Below are 14,555 nucleotides of genomic sequence, written 5' to 3' on the forward strand. Positions count from 1 at the left end.
GTCATTAATATACAGTATATATGCCCAGTTCCTCATTGAAAGCTTGGTTCATGTAGCTACTAGCAGCACATTTTGACACACTCGCTGCTTTGGTGCATGTTCGAAAAGAAAGAGGACATTTTCAACCTGAGATTTAAGACACGTATGATAAGACACAACTCACTGACTCACTTCATGTAGTGATTTGGTTATAGTAAAGGCTGACTTCAGCAGAGATCTTAAAAGTAGATTGTACTCTTGAGTCTGTCATCGTATTTTGCACTCAATGGTAGTGAATGTTTTTGAAGAAACAACTCGCACATCCAAAAATTCATGTAAATTACATGGTATTACATGTGATAATATCTTTATTCAGGTGCTTTTCCAGTATGTGGATGGGTGAAGTGGCTGTATTTGACTATGTTGTTATATTGGGCACATCCTCTGCATTTATAGCATCCACCCAGAATAGGTTCTTTTTTCTCCATTTTAATATCTGCATGTACAAGGCTATCTCTGAGATCACGTCCTCTACGATGAACTATTGTAGTATCTGAAGAGCCTATAAGGTTAAAGTTTGTATACAGCTCAAATGTGCTGAGACATAATAAGCACTGTGTTAGTGAAGTAAGTTTAATAATTTTCCTCTCAGTGGAGTGATGTGTTGAAGAGGATGTTTTATGTGATTCTGTGATTGGGGGCTGAGTGGGATCAATGATTTTATGTGTAGTGTTGGAGCCCCCCAAAAAGACTCTGACCTCAAAGGGACTCAGACCTTTACTTGCCAACTCACATCTATTTACTTTATCTAACATGTTACCTAAACGTACCCCTTATAAGCCATGTCCTTGCTGCAGCAAGACAGACTGCATATTGGCTTTGTACTCTCCGGGTTCTGCAGGATCCGTCATGATGCTGAAATCCTTGATGTAATAAACCTTTCATAATCAAGAACAGTGTCAACGAAGTTCCTTTTCCACACATCGGCAATGCAGTGCTGCAACTTCATTTACAACACTATCAAGGGTGGTTCTCTTAGATCCTCAGATATTGTAGGATCTGATGACAATATATGCCAATGTTTTTTTTTATAATGGAACCCAACACATAGCTGTTTGGGATATAAGTTGTGCTTAACATGAGTGAATGTTTCTTTTTCTGTGAGGAATTCTTTTCTAACGGTTCATTCCTTGATTTTACCGGGGCCATATCATAGGGTTCTTCCACCAAATTTCCTGATTACGGAATGGATATACTGTATGTATTAGCGCACATGGAAACATGAATCCAAGTATTTTTAGAGTTTAAGTGGAAACACGTTAAAACAATTTGGAGTCACTGTAAAATTCTGAAATGGATATGAAATTGTTGTATGTAATATTATAATTGAATTAAGATACTGATTGCCTGTATGAATGTGAAATGTTGCACAAGTGACACGTGTGTTGATTGAGAGATACTCCTATTGAAGAGTGATTGTCTATTGTCCCACACCTGGGGACACAGGATGGAAGGGGCGAAATGTAGTTAAGCCCGGTCGTGTTTGTCGTTTAAACTCTTGATGAAGGTCTGGAGGGACCGAAACTTTATTTTTCTGTAAATAAACGGTGATGCTATAGCAAGAGCAGAGTGCAGGATTTTTTCCTTTGTTACAAGCAGTCAATGGTAGTAAAATCACATAGTCCCTTCAATTACCCCTTAAAGTGCTCATATTATGCTTTTTGGCTTTTTCCTTTTCCTTTATTGTGTTATATATATATTTTTGTGCACGTTATAGGTTTACAAAGTGAAAAAAAGAAAAGTCCACCCAAAGGGACTTACCATCTTCCAGAGAAAACACTGTTCACAAACTGCTCCAAACAGCTCTATTGTAGTCCAGCCTTTACTTCCGTGACGAACGTGCGTCACTTTGTAACACACGTTATAATGCTCGCCTAGCTGCTAGCATGGCACGCCTTCTGCTTCTGATTAGCTAGCAGTCCTTACCTAGCTACTGCGCATGTACGACTCCCAACAATGATGGAACAGAAGTGAGATGTCTCACTCTGTAGCTAAAACAGAGAGCTCAACACACAGGGTGAAAAGAGGAGATGCAGCAATATGCAGTACAACAAAAATATGGTGTTTTTTGAAAATTAAACCATGTAAACCTATTCTGATATAACCTCTAAATAAAATTATGAACCTGAAAATGAGTATAATATGAGCACTTTAAACCTACATTGTGTGATTTTTTGAATTGATTCTTAGCAAAAATCCCTTTGTTCTTTCACAAATATGTGCTCATACATGTGTAATTACTTCCACCAACTAATCAAAACATTCTCGTAAGTGTAGAATCTGCCATTTAGAATCATTCAGAATACATACGAGCGAGTCGCTCGAAAGACGGTTGGCACGTTGCGCCTCCATCTTTAAAATACATTAGTCAAAGAGGGAAATGCCTCCGCATTTCGCCCTTTTACACTCAGTGGCACCCCGCACCGTGACGAATGCCAGGGGTGAGATTACTCCCCAGGGAAGCGAAAAAGAGAATTAAAACGACAATGCGACAGGCAAAGCAACAAGACCAAAGTTAATATTGGAGTGGCTAGAACAGCTGCGTGTAAACGATGGAGAAACTAAGAGCTAATTTTGGGTTCGGCCACCGTAGGACGCGATCGGAATGGGAGGGGCTAGAAAGTAATATTCAGTTGGTTGTCATATACAATTTCACCGCTAGATGGGAGACATTCTTACACAATGTAGCTTTAAGAAATTCCCACAAACGTGTCATGGAGTTTCTTAGGTTTTAAAGCTTTATTGCAATTAAGCGATACAATTTTTCAGAACATAGACTGTTCAACCCAAATATAATGAACAATGGAAATATCCACCTGTCATAATATCCATGTTACTGATAAGAGTTTGACAAAGGTGTCTGTTGTGTAAACATACCTTAAAAGCAAAACAGTATTTTGGTCAGTTTTTACCTGAAGGCAGTTACTTACAGCCTGCAGAACACACTGTATGTAATTCACAATGAGAGAAGCTGCTTTATTGTGTTGTAAAGAGTTGGAATATGAGGCTGATCAGTTGATTCTGGCTTAGTTGACTTTGTGATTTACCTGTTCAGGCCTTGAAATGACTGATGTGCGACATTGTCGCAACAGTTTGTTTAGTGTTTAGTTTCATATTTGTGTGATGATGCAGCATGATGCCAGCAGATGGAGAAGTCATCTCTAGAGCAAAAACAGGAACTGTTTCACTGGACATTAACTACAGCTGTTTGATGGTCAAGGTGTCCTAGGATTATTTTATGAGATGTTACTTTGTTGTTATATCCAGTGTGCATTTGCCCTTTTTCGGCACTCTGCATTCCTGAGTCAAAATTAAAACGTTTCTTACCTGGGACTTTGCTGAGCATATTGCCGGTGATCCACTTTCTGGACTTCCTCCAAAAACATTCCTAATGCACCTGCAATATTTCCAAAAATACTGCAGCCTGCTTTATTTGTAGCCTCTCTATCTCTCTCCCCTACCACACTCTTTCTTTTGGCTGCCTTTAGCTACTGACCTCAAATTCTAACTTCCTACCACTTAAGCCTGCCTGGGATACACAGACTTTCCACGTATATTGGTTCTGTTTAGACTCTTCTTCACTAGAAGTCCCAGTGATACAATGCCTCGACCTCTCCCGAAAAAACAACTCACTTCTTGTCTTCTCTTTTTAAGAGGAATCTTGCATCAGAGTCAAATGTAATTTGCCCTCTTTTCATGTAATTATTTCACCTCTTCCTGGGCTGCAAACTTGAATGTTGTCTCTCAAGTCCACCATCTCTGACTTTTTTTTATTACATCCTGTTCACTTTCCTTTTTTCCAATCCAGAAAAATTTCAGAGATGCATTTTTGTCCTATGTTTTCAGGATCATACAAAATTTCTGTTTTCATCGCTTGTGATGAAGAGTACAGACCCATTGCACTGTAAATAGACAGGATTTATTATCGCTGAGCCCTGAGAAATCCCATCCTTGTTAGTTTTACAGTAGATTTGGAAACAATTGGACCTAGCCTTGTCTTTGAATTAACCTTAACTCAACTAAAAGGTTCTTGACTGTAACCTGCTTTATTCGTTGTTCACTATAGTTACTCTAAAAAAAACTCAGACTGCTTAACTCTTTTCTGCTCACCTTGGATTACAGGAATATTGTCGTCTGTGACCCTGGCACTAGGCCACTATTGCTTTCTTATTAATGTGGTAGTTCAGGTTTAAGTTTACACTGCTATTGCTTGCTCAGCTAAATGTCTATAATGGAAATTTTCCTCAGGCTGCTTTTGTTAATACTAATGTCTTTTGAAAATTCAACCTTTGGTTTAAGTAACAGATAATCAACTGGTGTGTATCTGTCTGTGCAAACATGCACAGGATTGTGGTTTTTGCTTTAAATTTGTATGGTTGTGAGTGTTTGATGAATACCTGTCTTACCTGGTAATGTAAGATTGTCTGGCTCAAACGTGTGATATGAAATCCCCTTCACCCCAGTCACTTCTTTGTGCTTTGCCTCAGGACAGAAATGATGCCAAGATATGCTTTTCTGAAGCTAATTCACAGTTTTTGCCTCTATTCTACTCACCACAGGTAAGCGGTAGGTGTTTTGTGTTTGCTTCAGCAAGCAGTGAGAAGATAGTGATTATATCTATGTAGTTGTTAATGGCAGTAGTATGCCTTGTCTGACATATTTCTAAGCCATGAATAAATAAATAAATAAAACGCAGACATAATTTAGGTGTGGTGTGTGGGTGTTACAACTTTAAAAACTGATACGTATTGGCAACTGAAAAGTCTGCACACCATGACTTGTATATAAAATCTGTATATTCTAGATATGTGATATTCATATAAATATACATTACTGGGTTCTTTTAACCACCGAGACAAGGCCTCATACCTCAGTGATAAATTACTTTAGGTTGTCGGTGCATTACAAAACATGACATATAGTGTGAGGAATTGTTGACATAGTGCTCCTGTGAGATTAACATGGACGTTGTAAAGGGCTATTGCTGCGCTATTACACACTGTATGTAATCGAATTGATCCATTATTTTGGAAGGGAATGTATATGTGAAAAGGATTAAAGGGCAGAGAGACTTTAAAATGTTTACGCTTTCAATCCTGGCATAGACTTTCACCTTAATCAATTCTGGAAACACCATTGCAACAGTTTTATTCTTTCTGTTCCCCTTCTTTAAAATCATTATCAGTGGCTTTAGGTGTGGCATAGCCTTTGCCCCTGTTAGCTTGTTTGTTTTTCCTGGATATTTCTAAAACCTATACCTAGATTTGAAAGACAGGTCTTGTGATCTTGATCTTGAATGTTACTGTTCTAATTCTGGATTTCTTAGCTATTGTTGAAGAAAATATCATGTAGACATTAGGGGTGGTACGGTTCACAAAATCCACGGTTCTGTTCGTATAACGGTTTTAGGGTCGCGGTTTTCGGTTCTGTTCTTGTTATTTTTTCTTTTAATCTTTAACACTCCAGAAATATACTTCATCATATGATATATAGCTAAAATTAGCATATTGAATGCATGTTGCACAATACATGCACACATTGGCAGTTCTAGCTATTGTTTTATTTCCGCTGTCATCATAGGTAACATGAAATCCAAAATGTTCCCACACACCAGACTATATACGACGCTGGCGCATCCTCCAACTCCGGGCAGCCTTCCTTATCTCTCCCAGTTACCATTTCTGCATGTGACATGACCTGCAGCACTCCACACTCCACCTGAGGAGCAGTTGGCTCTTCGCCTCTCAAAATCTGATGAAAATCTTTTAAACTGACCTTTGTCGATCAAAAAAACAGACTGAACTTGGGGTACTTTCCATAAAATCATCTCTCAATGCAAATCAAACCAGCTATTAGGCTAACCGACATAAAACCATGCCAATCTCTAGGTATGGTGAAGGGTATGTGATGATGTGGGGCTATTTTAATTCCAAAGGCCAAGGGAACTTTATCAAGATGCATAGTATCCTGGATCCATGAAATAACTGGCCTTTAAAAATAAAAATCTGCCTGCCTCTATGGGAATTTAACATAGGAGTGTACTTACTTATGCCCCCTGTATTTTAAGAAAGAACATTTATTTATTTACGATACATTATTCATTCACAAACAAAATCGGTGTCCTTAATGGTTGGATTTTTCCTCATTTTTTTAAATTAAGGCATTAAGATCAATTTCCAAAAGATGATTTTTTTATTCCTCTTTTTAGTCAACTTTAGCATGGGTGTCCTAAGTTTTTCATATGACTGTAGGTGTCGAAAGTGGGCACTACGACAGTAAGTGGTTAGTGCACATTAACAGTGTACTGACGAACCGTGCGACGCACACACGCTCCGAACCGAGACATGCGGTTCGGATGTTTTTTCATGAACCGTACCACCCCTATTAGACATGTTTTAATGACTGAAGCAATTAGGCACACAGTTATTGAAAAAAAGTACATTCCAACAAAAAAACAACACTTTTTTAAACTGTGCCTGGGACTCTTGCCAGATATGTCACTAAACCTTTTCTTACTCTGCCTGTCAGCCAGGGGCGTCGGACTGGGTGGGAAAAGGGGACTGAGTGCCCAGGGCCCTCATGTGAGGAGGGCCCAAAAAGATGCTAGAATAAATAGCTGCGGATGCGTGGAGGGGCCCAGGGCCCAGAATTTTGTGCTACGCCCCTGCTGTCAGCTGTTCTACGCAAACCTAGGTGGGATGATGACATTCTATTGTTCAACTGTTGCCAATGTGTGCGTCAGTGGTTGTGTTGAGATCCAGTTTGACCAGTTGTGACGCCTAAGTGGGAGTCAAAATGTGAATGTAGAGATTATACAAAAGGGAAATGGACCAAGGAGTCAGTCAGAGTGCAAAGATGCGTTGCTTTCGGCCTTGGAGCAGCAAGGCAGCCGATGAAGTGGAGAAATGCCAGGCCAGTCACAGTCAGCCGGTCAGCAGAGATGTCAGGGAAGGTGGGGAGGCAGGAGCTCAGCAGGGCTCTGAATATCAGCTCAGCAGGTAGTTCATCTCTGACACACACACACACACACACACACACACACACACACACACACACACACACACACACACACACACACACACAAATTAGCTGTTTTTGAAGCCATCACAGGAATATTAAGAAACTACTAATACTAAATACTACCTTTGTTAAGCTTGTTAATTGTTCAGACTATGAGAGAAGTGTTGACTGAACTCTGGTCAGTTTTAAGGTTTCAGCTTGTGCTGCTGTTGATAAGATTGCAATAGTATAAACTGTTTATAACATTTTTTGCTTCATATATGTAAATACATTTTAATATGATGATATGAGAATATCATTTCAATATATACTACAGCCTCATATGACATCATAGATATGATAAACAGAAAGGTAAATCAGCACCTCCCTGCTATGTCTACGTTTCTCAACAGAAGATTCTATCACAGTTGCGAAGTAGTAGATATTAATTTATTTCCTGGCCATTATGTGTAATACTACAATGTCAAGTAGTGCTGCTGCTCGGGTCTTGACGCCAGTAAAATGCAAATGTTGCAGTTGTAAAATTCCCCACCCATTTCCTCTGACATAGAGGAAGTCTATGTCATTCATAAAAACAAGGAACAATACTTATTTTCAAAATGGCATCAGTAGTTAAAGTTGTTGTAACTATAAACAAAACATTAAAGAAGACTATTGCACAACCAACTCTATTAGTAAGAACAATCACCTTCAAGATAGGGATCTTCTTGCTGTGTATTGCGCACACAGTCCTGTAAAACTTTACTTTTTGATTCCCATGATTAGTCAGATCTCAGTGCAACGGTGCATACCTGGTGTGTTGGTGACCTCGGGGTATGTAAGCAGATTAGATCATAACTGGTAAGACTATTTCAACCCACACGAAAGAATTGGAAACAGCTGATCTACATGACGGAATGCTGCACTGTCAGTTACTGTATGTAGTCATCAGATAGACATGGAGAGAAAAGGCTGGAGTCAAAACATGTAGACATGTTTTGCTCAATAGAAGTCCTTTTAACTCTACCTAGAAGCACATCACAGCAGCTATGTTCCTAGATTGTTCTCCTATCCTTCTGTCAACACACATGTCTGATTATTTCCTTCTCTTTTAGATAAAGTATCAACAAATAATCTGTCATACATTAATCCAGCTTCAAGTAAATACCAGCCTGATTTAACTGAATAAATACCGGTACTAAATATGTCAGGTCACTGAAATGCAGTTAGTAGATGCTCAGTGACTTAAACTGAAAACACACCGCCTAGGCACATTTTGTTAAAGGGGTGATAGAATGATTATATAGGGTATTTCACACTGTTCTTTTAGGTCTCCTAATAGGGTATGTAACTAATTGGTTGGGCTGAAACTTGCCCAAGTGCTATTCTGTGGGCCCTTCCCTACCCTGTGAATATGGCTCTATTTGGAAAAGAGCTTTTTTTCCAAATATGGTATGCTCATGAATAGATGAGCTGCGCGCAGATTGGTGAGCGATCCACATACACATGCATTGGAGACGAGACAGCAGGTCTTATATTACAGACACTGCAACGTTATACATTGTTTGTCTGCTATTTCGTTATAAAATTCACTTCTGAGACTTTTTTACGCGAAAAATCAACTATATAAAGCTCAAATATGGGCCGTTTTACGAAAATTGGTGACTAATTGCAAATTTGGTAAGACGTGTCGGACTGGGCTCCATATCCAGGGCAAAGTCACCGTTTCTGGGTTACTGGACTACCGGGGCTCGGGCGGAGTTGGCCGGCTGCCAGCTGCCGGCATAACTAGAGTATATTTACAGTTTGAATTTTGTAACGCCACTTATATTACAGCTACTCCAAGGTCTTACAAAGCTAACACTTGTGTCCGATTTCAATTTAATGCATGTTTGTGAATATGAGGGGTTTTGTTAGCTGCTAGTGTCCCTTCAATCCTACGTTCTTTTTAAAATAAAAAAAATAAAAATAGGTCAAAGGTGAAATTATCAGTTTGCACGGCTGGTCAGTTTTCACATTTATTGATTGATAGTATTTACAAACAGGATGCCAAAAACCACATGTTGTAATCCTACCATCAGATCCACAGTCACGCTAACTATTCTTCTCTTGACTGCAGGCTCATGCGGCCAGACGATGCCAACATTGTGGGCAATGTCCATGGCGGCATGATCCTCAAGATGATCGAGGAAGCTGGATGCATCATTGGCACGCGACACTGCAACACACAGAACGGGGTAAGAGAGAGCAACTGTATCAGAACATAACCTAATCTGTTTTATTGTACTGTGGGTAAATAAAGATAGCAGGACTTCTCTCCTTAAAGGAGCAGTTTGTAGGATGTAGAGGGATCTATTGGCAAAAACTGAATAAAATGTTCATAATTATGTTTTCATTAGTCTATAATCACCTGAAGCTAAGAATTGTTGTGTTTTTGTTAGCTTCATATCTACATAGGGCGAGGGTCCTGAGAGTTGCTCAGTGGCCCCATGAAGCCTTCATGGGCCCAAAACCGCGGCTGCGGTTCTTAGTGGGTCAACATGCCCTCATTCACTTCCCGTCAGCACTTGCTCCCGGGGGAATCCTCGACGCCATCATAAGTGTCCTTCCATTCGCTTAACCACTGCTTAAGAGAACATAAAATGTTTATTAACACAGTTTGTCCAGTAGTTCACTGTCCAAATTACAACATTCCACATAGTTCACCTTGTTTAGTAACCGTATATCACATTTAAATCTCAGTATATAAATACATTTAATTCTCCTATTTTCAACCTGCATTCATATTGTTTTTACTCAGTATTGCCTCACCCATATTTGTTTTCTCCTCACTGTCTTTGTTTTACTTTTCACCTGTTGAACTTTAACTGGCTTTGACTTGCGTCATTTCGATTGTTATCTGACCTACTACAGCAATGTGATCATATTCTGCTCTTCAGATAAAATATTAAGTAAAACACATTTATGGACACAACAGGCATTTACATTTTATTGTATAAGTGAATAAAAACAGGTGATATATTCTTGAAATCATCTAAAACAAAGTTAAATTAAATTCAGAAATAGCTTTTAGCTTTTAAGCTAACTCCATTATTTTACACTATACTGTACAGCATTTATAAATGCAAAATTATCTCTAGTGTTTTTATATCTAATTCCATTTCTATACTTTATGTTTAGTGGTTATATCATGGTACTATATGAAGATAAAAGCTTCCAGTCGGTGGTACCATCACAATCAATCAATCTATCAAACTTTATTTGTACAGTTTAGCACCTTTCATACATACAGGTCAGTGCATTTTGGATGACTGAGAAGCTGATAATAAGACAGCACAAATGTAAACAGAAAAATCACAGATTTCTTGACAGCCTCCCTCACACTAATACCATCATATGAGATGTTCAGAATTACGGTATGAACCGCTAAAATTAACACAACCTTGCCGTCCTCTCCACCCGACTGAACACACTTTATTGGCTTAGAATTACGGCAACAATCGCTAAACACACTGCAAACTCACGGTCCTCTCTTCCCGATTTACAGCCTCCCTGTCTTGGCTTAAAATAACTTATAGGTGTCAGCTACGGCTGCTGAACGGGCTACACGTTGTAAACAGCTGTGGCCCGTTAGCCTGGTCCTCCGGTAACGTTAGTAGTTAGCAGGGTTAGCATGGCGGCGTTAGCCGGGGACTACCCATTTCTCCGACGCTCCATTGTTCCGACCTCTCAATTCCCCGAAAAATTCCCTTTGGTCCTACAGCCCACTAGTCCGACGTCCCGCTGGTGGCGAAATTACGAATCCCACTATGGCCACGCCAAGACCCGCCCTACGAAGCAGCTCGATTGGAGTCGATCGAGTGGTTAAGGTTAGGATAGCCGATTCGATTGGTCAGGGGATAGGACCTGTACAAATGGGGTTGGGACTAGTGGGCTGTAGGACCAAAGGAAATTTTTCAGGTTATTGAGAGGTCGGAACAGTGGAGCGTCGGAGAAATGACATGGCACCCATTAGCCAGGACCAGTTGGATCACTTTACTGGCTGTGTCTCAATTTGTTTTTGCGAGTAACCAACTCGGGTACTCTAGCTATATAAGCTATCTTTCAAATACATCTCCAATATTTACCTGGGGTTTGTTACGTCTCTGGTCACGCAACTGTTAGAAACATAGCTACCAGTTTTTTTTTTGGTCGGTTAGAATATATCTCCGTTGATCCCATTCCTATCCTGTTCCAGTTTTAGAATGTTTGTTTCATGACTGTACTAACGTTACAGCTGTAGCTCGCTGGTTTACGTTTTTACAGGTATATCTGGCAACCTGGCCTGGCTGTCGAACAACACACAGGCCAAAACCAAACAGATATTCCGTCACGGAACAGAAATTTCAAAAGGAGAAAATACTGGTATTAGCATTGTTGTCAGAAAAGATAGTATTTCAACTTAGCATGTTTCCTTAATATCTGATGACGCATTGGGGTCATTTTTGGATTTATTACAGTAAATATATTACATATTGGACCTTTACTGTTGTGAAAGTATGTATGATATTTGTAAAAGTTGTAGGTTTGCTTTGTTTCTCCACTCTAGGACCGTTGTTTGGCAGCTCTGGTTCGTGTGGAGAAGACAGAGTTCCTGTTCCCCATGTTCATTGGCGAGGTTGCCCATGTAACCGCTGAGATCACTTACACCTCTAAGCACTCACTGGAGGTGCAGGTCAAAGTCATTGCTGAGAACCTCCTCACAGGTGACTAGCATTTAATACTTTTACAACAGGCACATACCACATAGTAAAGTTCAGACATTTCTTTAACTGTTAACTGATAATATGTTTAAATGGGTAATGAACTGAAATTTCATGCTCTGCTAAATTATTAAAATTCGGCCTTTATTCATAGAAGTAATATTCATAATGCTGCTACACCTCTGGTTAGAATATGATGATGATTTTGTGTGAACCTGCCGCCTTACCTACACAGCAGCATTCACCTTTAGCCTCATTCTCACTCACCCACACCCACTGCAAAAACAAAAACAAAAACAGGAGACATGGGGACTGTTGCTATTGTTATTGTCATGTTGTTATTAACTTAGCTGCAGTTTAAGATTTAACATGTTTAAATATGTCTGGAGCAAAATCACGTGGTCTCTTAAACCCTGTTGCTGTGTCTTCAAAAGATGCAGTTTAAAATGCACATGTGGTTCAGTCCAAACCCAGCCTCTGTGTCCTGTAGAAATCTCCTCCATGTCAATAAGTATACTGTATCTGAGGTTTGACCATAGACTGTATTATGTTTAACTTGACCTGCTCCACACTTGGTCTCACATATATTTAAGGCCATATAATTCAATATAAGAGCAGATTTCTGCAGCTCAGATCATTTGAATAACTTCTAAAAGTTCAAATCTTTCACCCTCTAAGATTTTACGAAGACAGCACGATTATAAGCAGTAAACTAATGTAATAATTACATTTAAAAGGTGTATTCATTTTTATTTAACTGCGTTAATAATTGTCTGACAGACTCAAGAAGTAAATTAATTGCTACCATGTATATAGATATGCAGTCAGTTTATCAATACTGTAAGCGAGTGAGACATGTGAAATGTTCAGTCACTTATAGTCACAGAAACATTGATGTATTGCAGTTTTAATTTCAGCTAGTATATTTGACATATGTTTCATACTGCAGTAGATTCTAATGAAACATAGTTATTATTGTTGGGGCAAAATATTCTATAATATCATTTACATTTTTAATAATTAAGATGATTTAATTTCCCTATTCACTTGTCTACCAGGTGTCCATAAAACATGCACTCTATAGTATATTGTTTCAGTAGTATTTCTAAATCACACAGCTGAAAGCAATTCTTTGTAATTACCATTTTATGAGTGACTGTACAGAAGACACTGATAAGCACAGGTGTTATCAGTAATAACATTAATGAATACAAGTGTCCCAGTAAGTCATGACAGTGTGACAGAGAGCATGCACAATACCGAAATCATGAAACTAAAACTGAAGCCCCACACCCCTGCTTTTTCAATATTTGCCTGTGAAGTATATTTATTTACACTAATCAGGGTAGATTCATTTCTTAATCCCACTGTCCTCAGACCAAAATCTATTATTATTATTATTATTATTATTATTATTATTATTATTATTATTATTATTATTATTATTATTATTATTATTATTATTATTATTATTATTATATATCATTATTTGCACCAGTGCTTTGCCACTCATCTGTGTACAGAGACTGATCTGATCCTGCAAAATGCTGCGTTCACCTGTAGTTACTTAGTAAATTGTATTACATGTGTTAATCAGAATCATTTTGGCTGCAGATTGTAGAGTATTGCATTTCACTCTAATGCACATCATTTACATCATTCAGTACCATGAATTTGGCTATATGTGGGCTGGAAAAGTTATTTTCTTAAATGCTGTGAAGCTACGGTGGAATCTTTAATCTATTTCCGTCACTATTTGTTGTATTATTGGTCAGATTTTCGTTGTTGAAAAGTCTAAAGTCTAAGTTGTCCAAATGCTGGATACAGTATTTCACTTTGCACAAAAGGAAAGACTTCACTGTGCTGTTCTGCTGTTTGACCTGTAGAGGGCAGCACACAATAAGTAACACAGTCCTGAAAAGCATGAAAGATGAAACACCTGTTTCATGAGGCGCTGCATTACAGTGCTGTGACGGGGGAATAGAAACTAAGAGCCATGTTGATTTCCAGTTTTAGAATGTTTGCCAAGTGAAGCAGTCTGAAATTCTTATTAATTATTAACATATGTGCACATTTAATGTGTGCTATGTACACATTAAAAGCATGCGCACACATACTGTAGGACACACACACACACACACACACACACACACACACACACACACACACACACACACACACACACACCCCAGAGTCCCTATGAGTAAAGACGCAGTGAGGATCACATTGGGCTGACCTAGCGTTATCTCTGAACCTTTAAATGCCAGTGGCAACAGTGATGCACAGACTGTCTGTAACAACCACATGCAATGTGCTGACCAAACTGTAACTGCTTGAATTCATGTAAAAGTGGTAGAGAAGATGACTACACCTATGTATAGACACTCACGCACAATATATCATGGCAATGCTGATTTGAATGAGTTTCAGTAGCATAGGATATTAAGAATAATATGTTTTTATGAATTTGTATTTAGGCAGCACTAAGGCATCAGAGCAACCTGTCCATCTTCAAGAGTGTAAGAGACAGAGAAGGAGACAGAATGAGGGAGTGAGACATAAAGACAGATGTGAGGAGAGAGGCAGACACATATTGATGGGTAAAAAATTATCAGAGGGAATAAAAGCGGAAGAAAGAGAGTGAGAGTAAGAAAGAGAAAGAAGGATGAAGGAAAGGAGGTGTGAGAAACAAAAGAAGTATCCCCTAGACAGCCGTTGCCCTAGCAACGGGCTTGTACTGGTTGGTTGGCTGGTTGCTGGGCTGGAAGTAGGTTG

General features: G+C 39.0%; 1 protein-coding gene across 4 annotated transcripts in view; it reads left to right on the plus strand.

The window, feature by feature from the left end:
- Window positions 1–14,555, plus strand: part of acot7 (acyl-CoA thioesterase 7) — a 71,297-nt gene that overhangs the window by 1,160 nt on the left and 55,582 nt on the right. For 2 of the 4 annotated variants that reach the window (XM_078254663.1, XM_078254665.1), the window contains exons 1-3: window positions 6,850–7,037; window positions 9,158–9,275; window positions 11,627–11,783. In XM_078254663.1, coding sequence (XP_078110789.1) covers window positions 6,865–7,037; window positions 9,158–9,275; window positions 11,627–11,783 — 448 coding nt within the window. In that variant the 5' untranslated portion in view covers window positions 6,850–6,864. Of the gene's footprint in view, window positions 1–6,849; window positions 7,038–9,157; window positions 9,276–11,626; window positions 11,784–14,555 lie in introns of those variants that run through there. The other 2 variants (XM_078254666.1, XM_078254667.1) reach the window with 1 other exon arrangement.

This window comes from Sander vitreus, chromosome 7 (genome assembly GCF_031162955.1).
Source record: "Sander vitreus isolate 19-12246 chromosome 7, sanVit1, whole genome shotgun sequence".
NCBI classification, from domain to species: Eukaryota; Metazoa; Chordata; class Actinopteri; order Perciformes; family Percidae; genus Sander; species Sander vitreus.